Source organism: Tauraco erythrolophus, chromosome 1, assembly GCF_009769465.1.
Source record: "Tauraco erythrolophus isolate bTauEry1 chromosome 1, bTauEry1.pri, whole genome shotgun sequence".
NCBI classification, from domain to species: Eukaryota; Metazoa; Chordata; class Aves; order Musophagiformes; family Musophagidae; genus Tauraco; species Tauraco erythrolophus.
Window position 1 is genome coordinate 16,492,996 of NC_141465.1, and position 17,747 is coordinate 16,510,742.

A 17,747-nucleotide genomic window follows, 5' to 3' on the forward strand; every position below is an offset into this window, starting at 1 on the left:
ATGCTAGGTCTACCTCCTTGTACCCAAGCACCCAGGAAAGAAAACCAGCCACCCCCTCAACAGCAGACATAGGAGTTTCCTTTGCTACTACAGCCCTCTGACCACTGGGTATTCTTTTACCCCAACCTTTGTAGACAGACAGTGTACAAAGCAAGTACAGAAACAAATGAGGACAGTGACATTAAGCAGACCACCTCCTCGCAGGGCAATCACCTTTTACCCTTTGGTAATTCTAACCATAGAAGACCTAGCTCCTCATACATGCAGCAGTAAGAAAAAAAAATAAAAGTACTGCGCCCAGCCATCACAGCAAGGGGTTCCACTGCCTCAAACAGAGATAAAGCAGCTCTTCTGTTACCAAAATGATGTAATCATGAATTGTTTGCTTTATTCACAAAATTCCTCAGATCTACACTATCTGAAAGTCGTAATTCAGGTTTAAGCAACTAATGCCCTTAGGACACTGCAAGTTTTCAAACACCCAAGCTGTCTGAGCCAGAGGAACACTTTTAGGGAATTCACTTGTATTTTGATACAGAAAGTGCTCTGAATTTCCTGTACTGGCAAGTTCACTGTTGGAAGAGATGGAGGGACACTACCTGGGATAAGCAGCAATCCCACCCCAGTTAGACATGAGACAATGAAACCCAAGCACCCAGTGAAATGCATCATCCCTTTGCCAACAGATTCCAGCACAAATTATAGTGAAGTTAGTAGAGAGCTAGCTGGTTAGTCAGCAAAGGAAGAGGAAATGTGTACACATACACACAGGTATTAACAGCAATCACCAACTTGATTAGTTACCATGGTGTCTAGTGGGCCTGGAAGAGAAGACCCAGCCCTGCTACATTCCCAATCTGGCGTCTATATCAGGATCTCTGTAAGGAGAGGAAGGTAAGCAGGATCCGATCCCAGCACACCAAGGCAGAAAGAAAAAAAAAAACAAACAACACCAAAGTCAGAGCATGAACGGAGACTGTGGCCATGCAGGGGTTCCAGATGCCGCGCAGTGCCCCAGCCCACCTCAGTTCAATGCAGAATGATTATCTAAGGTTACGTGCATCTCACCACCACCACCACCACCACACACTGGGTTAGCATCATGTAGAAGACAGTCTGTAAGTTTGGAAGGAGTCACAGCACACTTGTTTTTCTTTACACGTCATGCAGAGCTGGCGTGGTCAGTGAAAGCAGTATTTAAACTTCAGAGGTTACTTTCCCGAGAGAGCAGCTAAATGTACTACAAGAAATTACAGTGCATGAACTACTGCTCCAGGCTCAACACCAGCATGTGTCCTTCAGCAGGAAGGCACTGGAGAGCATGTCACTAGGAAGCAAGGCAAGCGAACCACCTCACACACGCTGCTGGTCCATGACACTGCAGGCTTCTTTTCAGTTCTTAGGGGAAGGTCACATGCAGAAAGCGAAAACCAGGCTTTCCACACAATTTTGAGCACACACAGCCACCTCTGCTATGTTTAGCCTTACCATTGGGCAATAGCCAACTCACTTTCTCTAAGCTCTCCAACTGGGAAAAGGATAGGGCAAAGTTTAATTTAGAATTCCCCACAAGTTTATTTTTGGAGTTCTTTTATCCCACAGGCAACCCAAAGAACCTGCAGGAAGCAGGAATATTTGTTGGGGAGAGCAGGGAAGAAAGTTTTAAGTTTGGGGTTTGTTTCTAAGACTACATATATAATTTTCATTCTTTCTCATAGAAGCAAATTACCAGCTAATTAGAGAGGAGAAAAAAGGAAGTGCCTCCTCCACCAGCACCAAGCTCCATCAGCACAGGACTCAAGTCTGCCTTTGTTAGTTCTTGTTGCTTTTTCATACGCTCAAAGATCTGTGCTTCACTTTGGAGTTATCCTCCTAACACTAAAAACCTTGCAGGGATGGTAATTGTTAACAAAAAATTGACAGTGAATGAGAATGGATGCAGAGTGGCTATTCCTTCCTTACTCTGAAGCGTGGTGATGAATGGGGTTTTGGTAAGTATACTCCAGGCTCAGGAGCCACACACTGGTAAGTGAAAAATCAAGTCTCAATCTCTGCCTCAACAGAGCACTCCTTAAAAGTGCATGTGTGGCACTTTTCTTTTGGGGGTTGGGGGTGGCAGGGGGAATTAGGGCTGGAGGGAAGGGGAACAGACCAGAGCTAGGAGATCTTGGATTAAATGTTCTTAGGGCATATATATGCTAGTGGCTGGGGACCAGCTCCGACATTTAGTGATCTGCAGGTGCAACTCATGGTCAGTAGGTCTTTCCAAGCACAGCACAAAGATAATCATTATACGTAGATGATCAATGTTCCTTCCACATGGCCACACCCTATTTCTAGACGTGGTTGCCAAGACTTGGCTGGAACAACTCCTACCCCCCTCTAAGCCCTCCCTCTGATCCTGCTGCTGTTCCTCACATCATCCGCAGGTGAGGAGGGAGATCTCTTACCCAGAGTATCGTTTTTTAGAGTTGTTCTTTCTGATGACAAGACACACGACAATAGAGATGAGCGGTGAGAGACCTGTAACCGTACCGATGACTATCCCTGCCACCATGGCAATGGGGAACGCAGGCAGGCTGTCTGGGGAGAGAAGGGAGAAAACATTCAACTCTTCTGCATTCCCTGATCAACCGAAGTGCAAACTACAAATACTCTTGACCTTGGATTCGTTTAGAGCAGAAGGCACTAATGTAATATCCAGGAATTATAACATGCAGCCTATGCAGTAGTGACAGCAGGTAGCCAGCAGAATAATGTATGAACACAGCACAGACCAAGAGTGTTCTTAATGTCACCGTCCTTCAGAAGAGAGTTTATACTGAACCAATAATTTTTACATGTCAGAGAACACAAGTGACAATGAGGACAACCCCGTCTCATTTTGTATCTAAGGGAACAAAAAATTTACATTCATCTGGCAATTCTCACCAAGGTCAACAGGAAAAGGCAGGCACACTTGAAAGCAGATTCGAAGGCAGCGCGTTGCTAACCAACTAAGAGTGCTGAAGGCTGGGTGTTCTCTGGGCAGCATGCAGCAGACAGCAGAGTTACTCCCCATGAGCACTCTTAAGAGTGTTTATGCATGATTCTGGTGTCTTAAAATACATCTCTATACATTTTTATAGTCATTGTTTCCCTTCTCAAGTCAAGATCACTGTATGATATTAGAAATATGCTTATAGCAACACAGTATTGCTTTACTCACGTTTTCCCCAACACAATTTTTGAGGAGGGAAGGCCAAGAAAGAGCAGCCAGAAATAAAAGCCAATTGGAGAATGAGTACAAAAGACTTACAAGATTAAGAATACAGAGACTACCATTATAGCTTTTCCCATTAAGAAACGAAGTCCCTCCCCTCCTCCTGCATCGTGTTTAATATAAGGATCATCTAAGACCAGAGAGTTTGTTACAAGACTCCATGCTACACTAGCTACTTGCACAAATACAAGTGAATCAGCATAAGATCCAACAGGTAAAACATTTTTTACATAAAATCTTTCTTACACACCTGCATCTGATCATCACAGAATCGTTGAGGTTGGAAGGAACATCTTGAGATTGTCTAGTCCAAACCCCTGCTCAAGCAGGGTCAGCTAGCACAGCTTGCTCAATACTCTGTCCAGTTGGGTTTTGACTATCTCCAAGGATGGGAGACTCCACAACCTCTTTGGGCAGCCTATTCCAGTGTCCAACCACAGTTAAAATGTATTTCCTTATGTTCAGACAGAACTTCCTGTGTTTCAATTTACACCCATTGTCTCTTGTCCTGTCAGCAGGCACCACTGAAGAGCCTGGCTCAGTCTTTAGATCCTATCAATGTACATAAATACTTGTCGAGAGGACCCCCTTGAGCGTTCCTTCTCTTTGGCAGGCTAGACAACCTTTCTCCTCTTCTGCAGGATAGACAATCTCCGTGGTTTAGCCTAGCCAGCAGCTAAGCTACCAGGCGGTCACCCGCTCACTCCGCTCCCTCAGTGAGGTGGAGCGGAGAAAAATGTAACAAAGGACTGAGGGTCGAGACAGTAACAGGGAGCCATCATTCACCAACCATTGCCCCAGGCTAAACAGGCTCAGCTTGGGGACAAATCAATTTAATTTTTAACAGTTACTTGAGAGGATAACAAGAAATAAAGCCAGATCTTAAACACACATTACCCCACCCCTCCTTTCTTCCTGGCTCTACCTCCTCCTTCAGCAGTGCAGGGAGACAGGGAAGGCGGGAAGCGGTGAAGGTCAGTTCCTGACACTCTTTTTCTGCTGTTCCTTTTTTAAAGGGGGAGGACTCCTCACACTCTTTCCTCTGCTCCAGTGGATCCCCTCCTCACAGGACAGTCCACAGACTTCTCAAACATGAGTCCTTCCTGCAGGATGGAATCCTTACCCATCATATTGCGCCAGCGTCGGCTTTTCCCACAGAATCATGGCTTCTTGGGGCGCAGCCACTTGCTCCAGTGTGGGGTCCTCCATGGACTTCAGATGCATCTGTTTCGTTGTCAGTCTCCAGGAGCATGGGCAGTCCTTCCCACTGAGACAATCTATGACCTCTTTCAGTCACAGGCATCTGCTCCAGCATGGGGTTCTCCACAGGCTTCAGATGGATCTCTGCTCCACTGTTAGTGTTCACGGTGGCACAGGGGCCACCTACCATCTCACCACAGGCTGCAGGGGAACCTCAGCTCTGGCACACTTCCTCCCACTCCTTCTTCACTGACCTTGGTGTCTGCATAGCTGTTTCTCTCAGGTCTCAGTCCTCCCTCTGCTGCAGCCGTGCCAGGCTCGACCGGCCCAATAAATCTCAGCAGTCCCACCAGAATGGACTCTGCCCAGCGGGCACCCCAAGAGCTAGGCACTTCAGAGCTCTCCAAGCCATGCCACCACAGCTATCTCCAGCCAAGTGGTGGTGGCCCAGCACGAGCAGCCACCTGCCCAGGAGGCTGGGGGGCCAGCCCTCCACCTCCCACCTCTCTTTACTGCAGGTTCAGCCTGGTTCGGGCTCCATTATCCCCTTCTTAAATCGGGCATTCGCAGAGGCGCTGGTTGGCATGGCCCTGACCAGTGGGGAGAAGGGTCAGACCTGGGCAGAGGCTGGTCCGAATGGTTTTGGAGCCCATGAACCTCCTTGCAGCTTCTTACAGAGGCCATCTCTGCAATCTGCCCCCACTACCAAAAACCCATCACATAAACCCAGCACACAACTCCAGCTCTCTCAGCTTCTTCTCATATGAAAGGTGGTCCAGTCCCTTAATCACGTTAGCTGCCCTTTGCTGGAGTCATTCCAGCAAGGACCACAGACCATGCTTGTTCAAAGCATGCCCAGCAAGTTTGCAGTCCACAGACCAAGTCCATTTTGACATACTATCTAGATGGGAGCTGCACAACACGGTACCCTGAAGCAGGCACATCATACTAAGAAAACAGGGCTTACATTTAGTAACATTCATTTTGAGTTCAGTGCCTTTCAGAAGGGCTACCTGATTTCCAGCGAGTTCACTGATCAGGCCATCGTTTGGCTGAGTCAGCATCAGCAGCTTTCCTAGCTCTCCAGTGTTAGATGCCAATTCATAACAACATAATTCAGAGTCTTAGTAAGAAATTAAAGATGAAGACATGAGTGCCACAATTTAGAGAAAGACATCTTATTTCCAGAACCTTTCAGCAGCCCAGAGATCCATCTGCTATTAAGGAAGAGAGTCCTACAAACGCTAATACTTTTCAGGTACAGAAGACTGAGATTGTCTTTGAGCCCCATGCAAAGATAAACAAATTTATTTTAAGGCATATAAGAAGTAAGAGTTCCCTAGTTTCTGTGTTTTTTCACCTTTCCAGGTGCAGGAATAACTATCTGCAAAAGCATCAAAAGAGACATGCATTTCTGTTAGTAGACCACCTGTTGCCTTGTACACATGAAAGAAAACCACACATATTTTTTCAGAGCAAGAAAGTAAGTGGCAACCCAAAACTATAGTGCAGAGTGTCTGCTGAAAGAGTGATATTAAAAATCTGGCACCATGTAAAGTGATAGTTTCGTCATTTCTTTGACTCAGGTGGGTTTTTTCAGTTGGTTGAATTTGACAGCAGTTATTTTCTGTTGACGGAGGTTTTTAAGACTGTATTAAAAAATGCAAGTGTTTGCACATGAAACTAGAGTCTGGCTTTATTGCCTCTCAGAACACAGTCTGACAGACTACAGAAAAGCTCACGCATTTTTATGACCACATAGTTCAGCTGAAGAATGCCTCCCCCCAGTTTTTCTTATATTTTTTAGCATTCCACAGTTACATGAATCCTTCGTAAGTACTTGTGGAGCAGCCAAGTACTTACGTAGCCAATGTAAGTAAGTACTTAACAATGTAAGTACAAGCCAATGACTTCATTGTAACAGACAGTCCCAGCTATATAACCAAACACCACCTTTGAAAGCTAACGTCAAAGTTAACAGCTTAATACAAGCCAAAAATCCAGCCTTTCGATGAATGTTTTTTGCTAAATATCACTAATTCAAAGCAACTTGCATTTTTGCTGAGAGTGTGTTAGTATCAGTTTAATGGAATAGGCAAGAAACTGAAGCTTTCCATTCCTGCTAAGTATAAAGATTTTTAAAAGACGATTCTATTTTTTGATAGAGAGTTCAGATCAAAGATGGATTACTTCCAGATAACATGAGCTGTCTTGAACACAGTGTTAAGTAGCTTCCTATTACAAGCAGGGGTAGCCTAATGTAAAGACTTGGAATTCCCTCCAAACTTCTGTCATTTAGCCTTTGAACAGTAGTCTTTTCCAGATTCAGACGCACTAGTGAAAGAACAGTCTTACTTCTCATCCCTGCCAGTAGGATCACAGAATCATAGATTAGTTTGGGTTGGAAGGGACCTCAAAGATCATCTAGTTCCAACCCCCTTGTCATGGGCAGGCACACCTCCCACTAGATCAAGTTGCTCAAAGCCTCATCCAACCTCGCCTTGAACACTTCAAGGGATGGGGCAGCCACAACTTCTCTGGGCAACCTGTTCCAGTGCCTCACCACCCTCAGAGTGAAGAATTTCTTCCTTAGATCTAATCGAAATCTACCCTCTTTCAGTTTAAAGCCACTGCCCCTTGTCCTATCACTACATGCCCTTGTCAGAAGTCCCTCTCCAGCCCCCTTTTACTGGAAGGCTGCTAGAAGGTCTGCCTGGAACCTCCTCTTCTCCAGGCTGAACAACCCCAACTCCCTCAGCCTGTCTTCATAGGAGAGGTGCTCCAGCCCTCAGATCATCTCTATGGCCCTCCTCTGGACTCGCTCCAGCAGGTCTATGTCCTTCTTGTGTTGGGGGCCCCACAGTTGAACACAGTGCTCCAGGTGGAGTCTCATGAGAGCAGAGTAGAGGGGCAGAATCACATTCTTCCAGCGTAGTTGTTTCATGGTTTGATGTGGAGGGGGTGGGGGTTCTGGTGGCAGGAGAGGGGTTTTGCTCCCTGCAACCTCCCCGGTTTTGGAACTGGGTTAGGCTTAGTTCTGGCCACCAGATCAGACTGCCATCCCCCTCGGGGTTGAGCCAATAGGGCACCTCTGCGAATTGCCCTATTTAAGTCAGGACAAAGGGACCGGAAAAGGTGCTTTGCCCAGGATCGAGCAGAGAAGGGAGGAGGGTGCTGCCCCCGCTCCCTGGCTCCCGGCCGGGCAGCTGCCTGCGTCGGGCCGGCACCGCCCACGGAGAATGGCGGCGGCGGAGCCAGCTGGGGAACTCGGGGGCACCCCACTCCTGGGGTGCCCACTGGGCTGAGTTCACCTGGAGAGGACTGAGATCTGAGAGAAACAGCTGCATTGGCAGCAGGTCAGTGAGGATGGAGGGGGAGGAGGTGTGCCGGAGCCGAGTTTCCCCTGCAGCTGGTGGTGAGATGGCAGGCGGCCCCCCTGCAAGCAGAACGGCCTCAGTGGAGCAGAGACCCACTCGCAGCCCGTGGGGAGAAGATGCCTGAGCCTGAGGATGATCGTGTTGGGATGCACGACAAGGCAGAAAGGCATCTGGAGTCTGCGTGACGACCCACGCTGGAGCAAGTGGCTACAGCTCCCTAAGTATCTGAGACTGTGGTAAAGCCCACACCGGAGCAATCTGTGGGGAAGGATTGTTTCCAGTGGGCTGGACTCACGCTGGAGAAGTTTGTGGATTTTTCCTCGTGGGTAGGGGATCCATTGGAGCAGGGGAAAAGGGTGTAAGGACTCCTCCTCCTTTAAGAAAGAAGCAGCAGTAACAGCACGGAATGAACTGACCTGCACTCCCCCAGTCCCTGCCCCCTGTGCTGCTGGGGGGAGGAGGTAGAGCCGGGAGGAAAAGGAAAGGGGGGGAGAAGGTGTCGGTTTTAAGATCTGGTTTTGTTTCTTTCTGTCCTCTCGAGTAATCTGTTCTGTTTCCCTTTGTCCTTCTAAGTAATCATTAATAAACTGTTTTGCTTTGAGAAAGCCCTGTCTGTTTTGCCCAGGACCATGGTTGGTGGGTGCTCCCTCTGTTCTTGTCTCAACCCTCAGGCCCTTTGGTTTTTTTTCTCTCCTCTCTACTTTACTGGAGAAGGAGAGACTGTGTGAGTTTTAGTTGCTGGATCAGCCTAAAACCACGACAAGTTGATAGAGCTATTTGTGCAAACACTATGTAGATACTGCAGTGAAAATCAGCTGAGTTAGCTTGGCTTGGCAATTTTAAACAGTTAAGCTGTGATAGTTTGATGGGGGGGGTGTTCTGGTGGCAGGGGAGGGGATTTGCTCCCTGTGCCACCAGATCTGAGTCCCATCCCCCCCCGAGGGAGGTTGAGCCAAATTGGCGCCTCTGCGAATTGCCCTATTTAAGTGGGACAAAGGGGCGGGAAAGGGCTTTTGCTCGGGAGCGAGGAGAGAGCAGGAGGGCGCTGCCCTCACTCCCGGCTCCCGGCCGGGCGACTGCCCGGGCCCGGGCCGGCGCCATGTGCTCAAGATGGTGCCGGGGAGCCGCAGGGGGGGCTCGGGAAGCGCCTCGCTCCCAGGGTGCCCGCCGGGCCGAGCTCCTCTAGAGGGGATTAAGATCTAAGAGAAAACAACCACAACGACCGGGTCAGTCAAGATGGAGCAGGAGGAGGTGTACTGGAGCTGAGGCTTCCCTTGCAAATCGGTGTGAGATGGCAGGCGGCCCCCCTGCAGCCAGAGTGTACTCGGCGGAGCAGAGACCCACTCGTGGCCCGTGGAGAAACCCACGTCGGAAAAGAGATGCCTGAGCCCAGGAGAGGTCGTGGAGCAGGGGATGCGCGACCAGGTACTGTTAATAATGGGGCATGGAATGCACGACGAGGTCGTGGAGGCATCTGGAATCTGTGGGATGACCCACCCGACGCGAGTGGCAGCAGCTCCCTAAGAGGCCGAGACTGGTAAATCCCGAACTGGTACAATCCATGGGGAAGGATAATCATCCGGGCAGGACTCACGTTGGAAAAGTTTGGGGACTTTTTTCTTCATGAGTAGGGGATCCACCGAAGCAAGGGAAAAATGGTGTAAAGACTCCTCCTCCTTTAAGAAAGGGGCGCTAGTTAACAACATGGATGAACTGACCTGCACTCCCCATTCCCTGTCCCCCTGCGCCACCGGGGGGGAGGTTGAGCCAGGAACGAAAGGAAACGGGGTGGGGAGGTGTTGTTTTAAGATCTGGCCTTGTTTTCTCTTTTCTCCTCTCAAGTAACCAGTTTCGTTCCCTTATGTCTCCTGTTAAGTAACTGTTAATAAATTGTTTTGTTTTACGAAGAAAGCCTGAGTCATGTTTTGCCCGGGACCATGGTTGGTGGGTGCTCCCTCTCGGTTCTTGTCTCGACCCTCAGTCCAAAAACCACAACATAAGCCAACCCAAAATTTAAGTTCTGTGTGTACGTGGCTTTGAATAGTTTACAACACCAGACATATGATTAAGAACAATTAAATGTATACATAGTATTAACAAAAAAAAAATGCACAAGAGTCAACATGTACTTATTTCAATTAAAAGAATTTATCCAGCTCAGTTCAGGATGAGTTACAATCTACTACAAGAGCAGTACTTTCAGGTAAAGTCAGAATGCAAGGCAGCATTACAGCTATAGCTTGAAAACTTGTTTTCAAGGTCAAGAAATTGAAGACAATATTTTTCTGATGACGAGAAGCATTGCAGTATATACAGGGTTCCCTTCAGGAACAGTGAGATCCTCTCGTCCAGATGCTCCACCTATGGGGAAGCCGGCATGCAAGTCTGTTGAAAAATATCAGCTGAATTACGGTACTCGAGTCGGTCTTCATTCGCTTAACCTGGGTTAAAATCTGAAGAGGCTTTGCCGAGACAGCCTGACTTGCCAAACCAGCAGTTGTTTTACTGCTTCTTCATAGAGACTATCGATACATTGTAAGGAAATAAAATGACCCTATTTTATATAGACTCTAAACTTCCAAGAAACAGAAAGTGCTAAGTGATGGTGCGATCTCCGGAGGTCCCATCCAACTCAAACTGCTCTGTGAAAATAAGAGTTAGATATAGACCTTCCCTAAATAAGCACATGGAATGACCTCATGAGCAGGAGTACAGACCTGTTATAGTAGTCACATTATTCTAATTAGGGCATACAGGTAGGTATCTTCCCTAACATATTAAAATCTAATGAAATAACTGTATCAACATTGCCATTTATGAATTTAACATTTATTCTTGTCCTTATTAAATATAAATTTGGAAATCCGATCACTGTAAGAACCATTTCATCATAGGAACAGTCACACTTTGGCTGACCTCCAGCTTAGCTAGAACAAGCAAATGTTTTGGATTGCCACGGGAAATAAAGAGTCAAATTGACATAAAGAATATAAGTGCTCTTGAACTGTGATCATTGTTACCAAATGCTAACCAGAAACCTTAAATGACTGCAAGTAGTCAGCCCTTGCAGTTCATAAGGGTCACCACAGATACTCTAAGAACATGTGAGTAAGAGAGGCTGAATGTAGGCCCAGCACAAACACCTTCGCACGGAAGACAGTAGCATTTCACTGTCTGTCAGCACGTGCTTGGGCCAGACTATTACTTTTGGTTTTCAGAATATACACCAGATGGGTTCCAGAAAGAAGAGTCTGCCACTTTCTCTCCTTGCTCCCCAGACTTCAAGCCATCCTAACCGTTGATGTAGCATAACACAAAAAAAAAAAATTCATAGGACTTTGAAATGAGAAGATGGGTTTTCATAAAGGCTTCCATCAGCTTTTGCTAATACTTGTTAAAAGCACAGGAATTAGTGGGTAAAGAGCAAAAGGGTATGACAGTCAATTTTTCAAACAGCTCACAGAATATCAGTTTGATTATTAGGACCTGGAAGAAGAAAATTAAAAAGATAGTTGTTCCCTCCAGGTTACTCCCCCACCCCCAAGATAAGTGATATAGGCACAGGAGGCGGGGGGGGGGGGGGAAGGAAAGCAAAAAAATCATATAGGGTGAATACCTTTCTCCACAACTCTAACTCGGATTTCTCCTGGTTTGACAACAATGTCAGGTGGGTTCTTGACATCACAAATGTAAGTGCCGTTGTCCCGGAACTGCATGTTTGATATACTGATAGAAGCATCTTTCTTGTTAAGATCTCCAGCCCAAGTGATCCTGTCTTTAAATGGTATGTCCTTCCCAGGGTATGGCTTTCCATTAAAGTAATAGAAAAACTGTAGTCAAGGAAAAGAAGATACAAGAACAATCCAATTAGAGATTACAAAGCTACCATGCTTCTCTCGCTATTACAGCATTCTCCCAGAATGCACTGTATTATACACAGCTAGTATTTGAGGTTTTTTTTCCTCCTGCCTCACCACTTTAGTCTGGCTTGTTGCCTCTTGATCATATAACCATGCTATGGCTTATACCTCAATCATACTACTACAACAGACAGCAAGTTTTTGTTTTCTGTTGATTTTGGTTTGTTTTGTAGATGGACTGTTTGGGGTTTTTTTTCCTGGTTTTGGGGACACAGGGTTTTGCAGACAAGGAGGTGGGAGAAAGAGAAAAAAGCTCGTAACCTGGGAATAATTGTAAGACAGAACAGTTCTGGATCACAGCCATCTGTCTTTCAGGCACAGGAAGCCTTCTGCATCCTAGTAGGAAAGGATACCAAGTTTCCTATCTCATGTTTTGCTGTGTGTTACTTGCAACTACAGTAGAGTTAAATCAACATGCAATACCCTCCTTCCCTCCATCTCCAAAAAAATCCCATGAGCAATTTAGAGTTTACCTAGCTGTTTTCCAGAAACCTTCACAGTGACTAAATATAACTACTTCCTAGTTCTTAGGTGACTAATTTGCACATTGGCCCTGCACTCCCTAAATATGACCAAAAATCCTTGAAGAATGAATCTGTTTATTATAGCCCAAGGAGAAACTGCGTATTTCCTCGCTGTACCTGACCAAAATCGAAATTTACAGCAGTAGAAGTGGATAGACCTCTACAGGACAACTCTGCTTTCAAACATATGGGATGTTTGAACACTGGGCATAACTCTAAGAGAGGGATCAAGGCTGTACTGCAGCAGCACATTCATTCTTAATTTCACATTCTGGAAAAGAATGGCAAACTTAACCAAGAATCAACCCAAACTCTCTTCAGTTCAGTCTCCAGAGCATGGTTAAAGAAATTTAAGACAATATTCCCGCTTCCTCTTTCTACAGCCTTCTTTACAAAGTAGTCTCTCTGTCACAGAACAGACTGGCTACAAACTAGTCCTCTCTCCATTCAGGTCATCTCCCATCTCTTTTCCTGTTCCTACCCTCGATCTGAGGCTTGCCTTTCCAACATCCTCTCTATCGGACCTGCACTCTGAATATCAGGGCTGATCATTTGGCAGTGCAAATCTTATCCAGATCAGGTACGTGCACACAACCATCTGTTATGCTGCAGTCAATCTGACACTTATTTGTTGTCTACAGGCTAGCATAAATCCAATAAATACCTCATGTGGTAGGAAGTCTGCTAGCACACAGTCATCTGTCAACATTTCAGAGGAAATCTGCATCAGTCTGCAGCATCTGCAGCTGGATTATAAACTTTAGCACACAGGCACTACACTACCACACCCCTGTGCACAGAGGGAGTCATCCGACGGGAGGTCTAGAAGGCAAGAGGCAGGTTCCTCAGCTCTCTAGGCGCCCTCACCTGACGGAGGAGAAACTACAAAGTAAAATATGCCCTGAAACACAAGCTAAGCGACTCAAGCCACTCCATGCCCATGATTAAGTGACTGAACATGAGACTTCTTTTGAGACCTAAAGCTGATGGGTTTAGACTGGTTTAAGCCAATCATGAAACTCTGCTGTCATCAGACGTTTCATTCACACTGAGATGTCTTGTGAAGCAGGAAGGGGACAAGCAGGGGAACCTTTCGGTCAACTCAGTCTCACCACATGGCCACAAGATTGCCAGGGCTGATTTCAAAGAGGCAGAGGACCATCCCTTCAGGAGAAGCATAGACTTAGCTCAAATATAAGCTGATCATGAGATTGATCTTTCAAACTAATGCCGACCAAGCCATGTAACTGACATGACTCGAGTTCATTAAAACATCTTCCCTCTATACCTCCCTCAGACCTTCAAAAGAAACAGGGAATTAACATCAGATCATGCTGGGTGACTTCTGCTCAATTTGCTTTTTTCTCAGTTGTGCTGATAATTACATTCAGGTAGAATGTTTAAATTGACTTCACTTCCCAAAAAAATGTTATGTCTTGAAGTTGTATTTCTACAATAAGGGGTTTGGACACTGATATAGAAAGGGAAGAGCAAAACAGGATATATGGTGGATATTTCTATTGGGAGCGGAAAACATACAAACAGATGGCTTCTTTTCAGCCATCCTGTTCAACATTGGCAGGAAATATGTCCTACTTCCTCAAGCATTTGCCCAGCTACTGCTCTGGCTTCCCAAAGAGAAGAGCTCCATTTTCACAACTAAATATTCATTCACTGAGAGTTCAGAAGCTGATTCTTCAGAGCTCTATATATTGAGCAAGTTGCTCATACAGTGTTTTGGATCACCCCTGTTCTGGGCATTGAAGGGCTCCTAGAGTTTAAATGATCTCATGTCTGCAGCATAGGGAAGGAGACAAACACTAAGAGGCTGAGCAACCCGCTGTTTCCACATCTTTCCTGCTGCCCAAGATTCCCTTGTCCTACTTCCTCTAAATTCTCACTCAGGTCAAGAAATAAGAGGGAAGCAGAAGTGTCAGAGAGCTCAGACTCCATGCACAGCTTACGCAACAGAGGAAGAAGACAGCTAACAATCTACCAAAGGCACCTCTTCGAAAGCTCACACCCAAAGGACCTGAGCACACTTGGGCTCAACATCCAGGAAACGACTGATAGCTATTATTAGCCTAAGTGGCTTGACAGTCTAATTTTTTACCTGTCAAATAACTAAAATATGAGGATGTCCCTGCTTACTGATTTGAGCAATTCAATTCTGTTCTGAAACCAGAGAGACTGGTCTCATTTTAAACCCTTTTGAATAGAGGCTATACAGTACACAAGCAGAAATAAGCAACACGCGCAACACAATGTAACACGGTAACAGTGGTAGTTCAAATTCTGTGACCACTCTCACTCAGTGCACAGCTCCACAGCTCATTTCAAGTGCAAGAGCATATAGAACTTAGAAGATCCCTAGATACTCACCTACTTCATATATACTTCTAACACACCAACACCCCTCTGCTCTGACTAACAAAGTACTAGTATATTTTACAGCCGCTGCACACTTCAGCTTTTGCAGAGATCTAGCTTATGGCAATACTTTTAAATAACTCTAAAAAAGCCCCCCTAAAATCACCGTGGTGGAGACAAGACTCATGGAAGAAGAAGAACTCTTCTTGAGAAGAACTCAAAGACCTTTGCACACTTATCACAGCCTCCCCTCCCAGGTTTGTTCCCCTACATCCATTCCTTACTGAGATACGAGTTGCAGCTCCCTCTGGTTGAAAACTCCAAGAAACAGATGCTGCGCTGCTGATCACTTCCACAGATGTAAACGTGCATGGAAGCTTTGCGTCTGTCCCATTCTCCACAAATATCTCCTCCGGTGTGTTGACCTCTACTGCTGATACTTTGACTGTATGGGAAAGGTAAAGAAAAGAAAGAAGGAGAACAAGCGGCATCAGTGCTGTTTCGAGAATCAGGAAGTTGAAGTGGTAACTGTTCATATCACATTGCTTGTAAGGGGAAAAGAGAAGAGATATCAATAACTCCTACATCAAGTGTGCCCACAGACATTGCATTATACCTGCAATACAAACAAGTATAGAGCAGGCCTGTTCACTTCTCTTTCCTTGTATTATGTGTTACAGGATGTTTTCCATCCACAGATGTTTCCTCTACAACAGTTTGTGGAAGTCAATTCCATGGTGCAAAGGATGAGTTTAAAACTCTTTCCTACTAGCCGGCAGCAGACATTGTAATAAATAAGCCCCACTGGAGGAACAAACATCTTAGATGCAGTTATTACTCAGTTTCCTCTCCGGCTCACATCTTGTTTCCCATCTCCAGTTTTCTCAGCTGTAGGTAGAACAAAAGCTCACCTCCAGAAAGCTGAAGAGTAAACCTCTCTGGCTCCCAGCTACACCATCTGCTTCTACTCTCTGGCATTCTTCAAGGTCTTCATGTGCAAGACCTCACAAATAATCACTCAGCTATAGGTCAGAAGTATGAGAGTAGTTTCACTTTTTATCTACCATGAGGCTTATGCATGGTCGAAACAGCAAGCAGACCACAACTAACCCCCAAATTTAAAGTAAACAAGGTTAATATTGTGCTTGTACCGGTGTTTTCGTACACAGTAACTGAAATTCAACATAATTTGGAAAACCTGTTGAACATATTCTTTATCTGGCATCCTTTAAACTGCAGAGACACTATCCCTATCCAGATTTAAGCAAAGATACATCTCTACATTCATTCAAGTTTATGTTAAGAAACAAAGCGTGATCTTGTGACACCACAAAAGAATGTCTTTCAGCATTTGTGTCACGTCCATGTGAAAGCAAAAATCTTGTAAAATCAATGTAGGTGGGTGCGCATGTGATGTGCTCCCAGTAACTCAAATGTAAGTTTTTATTTTTATTAAACCATGGTTTTCAGCACAGAGATGGTACTAGTCTGCTTCTGATCACATCATTCTATGTTTCTGGGCTACAATATCTTAAATTCAGGAGTTTTCCACCCTTATTAGAAGAGGAAAGCAAGCCTTCCTGCTTCTTCAGTATTTTAGCTGATTCATTTCTCAACTTTGAATAAACTAGCTCTTGAAGTAGGAAAACTGAAGAGAAAGATTCCAGTCAAAGACAGTAAAAAAAAAAAAAAAACACAAACAAAACAAGTAAGAAACACCCACCTACGCTAGTCCTTAAATTGTGGGGTTTATGCTTTTAGACAGTGAGATCTACCAGCTCAGCAGCCTTCAAAAGGTAGGCAGCAAGATTCTTTCAAGTGATATGACCATCCTAAGGTGTAGATTTGCCAATAAACCAGGTTATTTTACTGGAGCTCAAAATTAAGCAAAGCCCATGCTCCGTAGAGAATTTTAGAAAGCATCTTTTACACATGCGACTTTAAGCTTTGTTCCCCAAGAAAACAAAGCTCACAAGAGCCGTGCCACTTCCCCTCTTCCTCCCTCGCCCGAGACTACTGAGTCTATGGGGCAAGTCCAGCTGACCGGCTGCAGCACGGGGCCACAAACACAGCAGGCAGCAGCAGCTGGCCCTGCAACGCAGACCGCCTGCGAGCTCCAGAGCTATAGTTCAGTCAATGAAACAGCCAAACCACGGAAGAGATGAAAACACTCTGGCCACGCGGGCACAGATGACAACCGCTATGTGCACGGCTTTGTAGGAACCACTGTCTCTCACCCAACCAGCATGGCAAGCCAGTGGACAGCAGAGCACATGCCCAGGGGACATGGACTGAGCACGCAAGCACTGCAGAGGTGGGAGAATTAAGCATACTCATCTAATTACAATAACCAAAACCTCATGGAACCACCATTCATTCACTTTGCCATTCGGAGCCCACGCTGTTCACTTCTCAAACTCACGACCTCAGTCCTGCCAGGTTATCCACGATGCCCTCGGACTCCCCTGTCATCATTGCTCTCGTTTCGAATGAGTGAAAGAGAAACAGCACACTAAGGGAGGGGGATTTTCATCAAGAGGTTGTATCAGAGCTTTCTTTCTCTCTTTCTCTTATAAGTACTCTGACTATGGGCCAAAAAATATTCTTTTGTAAAACAACTACCAAATATTTATTTGGAACATACAAAGGCTTCTAGTAATACAGTGAAATTAACTCAGAGCTGCTGTGCTTTATGTATTTTTTCCAGCTAATGGAGTAGAAAAGGAAAAAATAAAAATCCATTGTTTTGAGTCCAAGCCACAGAACAAGCCTCCCTTTCAAGCATAAAACAAGCAAAATGCCCTCAGCATTTGTGTAGGAGTTAAAGAGTCTGCACAGACATTGTGAGCTTGTACGTGGTACGGAGAACTCCTTGCCACGCACAGGCAGTGGGTAGCACAGACCTGCTTAATCTAAAGAAGTCACTGTTCTAACTCACTAGCAACCTGTGAAGAACTGCAGCAAAGTAAAAGAAAAAAAAAATAATCTGACTTCTCCCTACAATCTAGGAAGGCAAGAACTAAGTAATACGGTAATGACAATTCCAGCGAGTTTAATTTTCATATGTTCTATTGTTGTTTCAACTTCAGGTTTT

At 45.5% G+C, this 17,747-nt stretch overlaps 1 protein-coding gene across 2 annotated transcripts; it reads right to left on the reverse strand.

Moving 5' to 3' along the window:
• Positions 1–844: 844 nt before the first annotated feature.
• On the reverse strand, positions 845–15,221 carry MPZL1 (myelin protein zero like 1). Of its 2 annotated transcripts, XM_086630330.1 has the most exons (4): positions 14,938–15,221; positions 11,456–11,669; positions 2,451–2,583; positions 845–878 (listed from the first exon to the last, which is right to left on the reverse strand). In XM_086630330.1, exons 1-4 carry the CDS (start codon positions 15,187–15,189, stop codon positions 845–847), a joined length of 633 nt encoding a protein of 210 aa, XP_086486456.1. In that variant the 5' UTR covers positions 15,190–15,221. The 2 variants fall into 2 exon arrangements, with proteins under 2 accessions (XP_086486456.1, XP_086486525.1); XM_086630399.1 differs by lacking the exons at positions 845–878; positions 2,451–2,583 and adding an exon at positions 9,998–10,200.
• Positions 15,222–17,747: the final 2,526 nt, after the last annotated feature.

Excerpts from the sequence above, each read along its gene's own strand:
- MPZL1 (XM_086630330.1), bottom strand. The coding sequence starts at position 15,189 with ATGAACAGTTACCACTTCAACTTCCTGATTCTCGAAACAGCACTGATG. Across the intron at positions 11,670-14,937 it reads GAGCTGCAACTCGTATCTCA|TTTTTCTATTACTTTAATGG; the intron begins GTAAGGAATGGA and ends CCTTGACTACAG. Across the intron at positions 879-2,450 it reads TCTAAAAAACGATACTCTGG|AGATCCTGATATAGACGCCA; the intron begins GTAAGAGATCTC and ends CTCTCCTTACAG.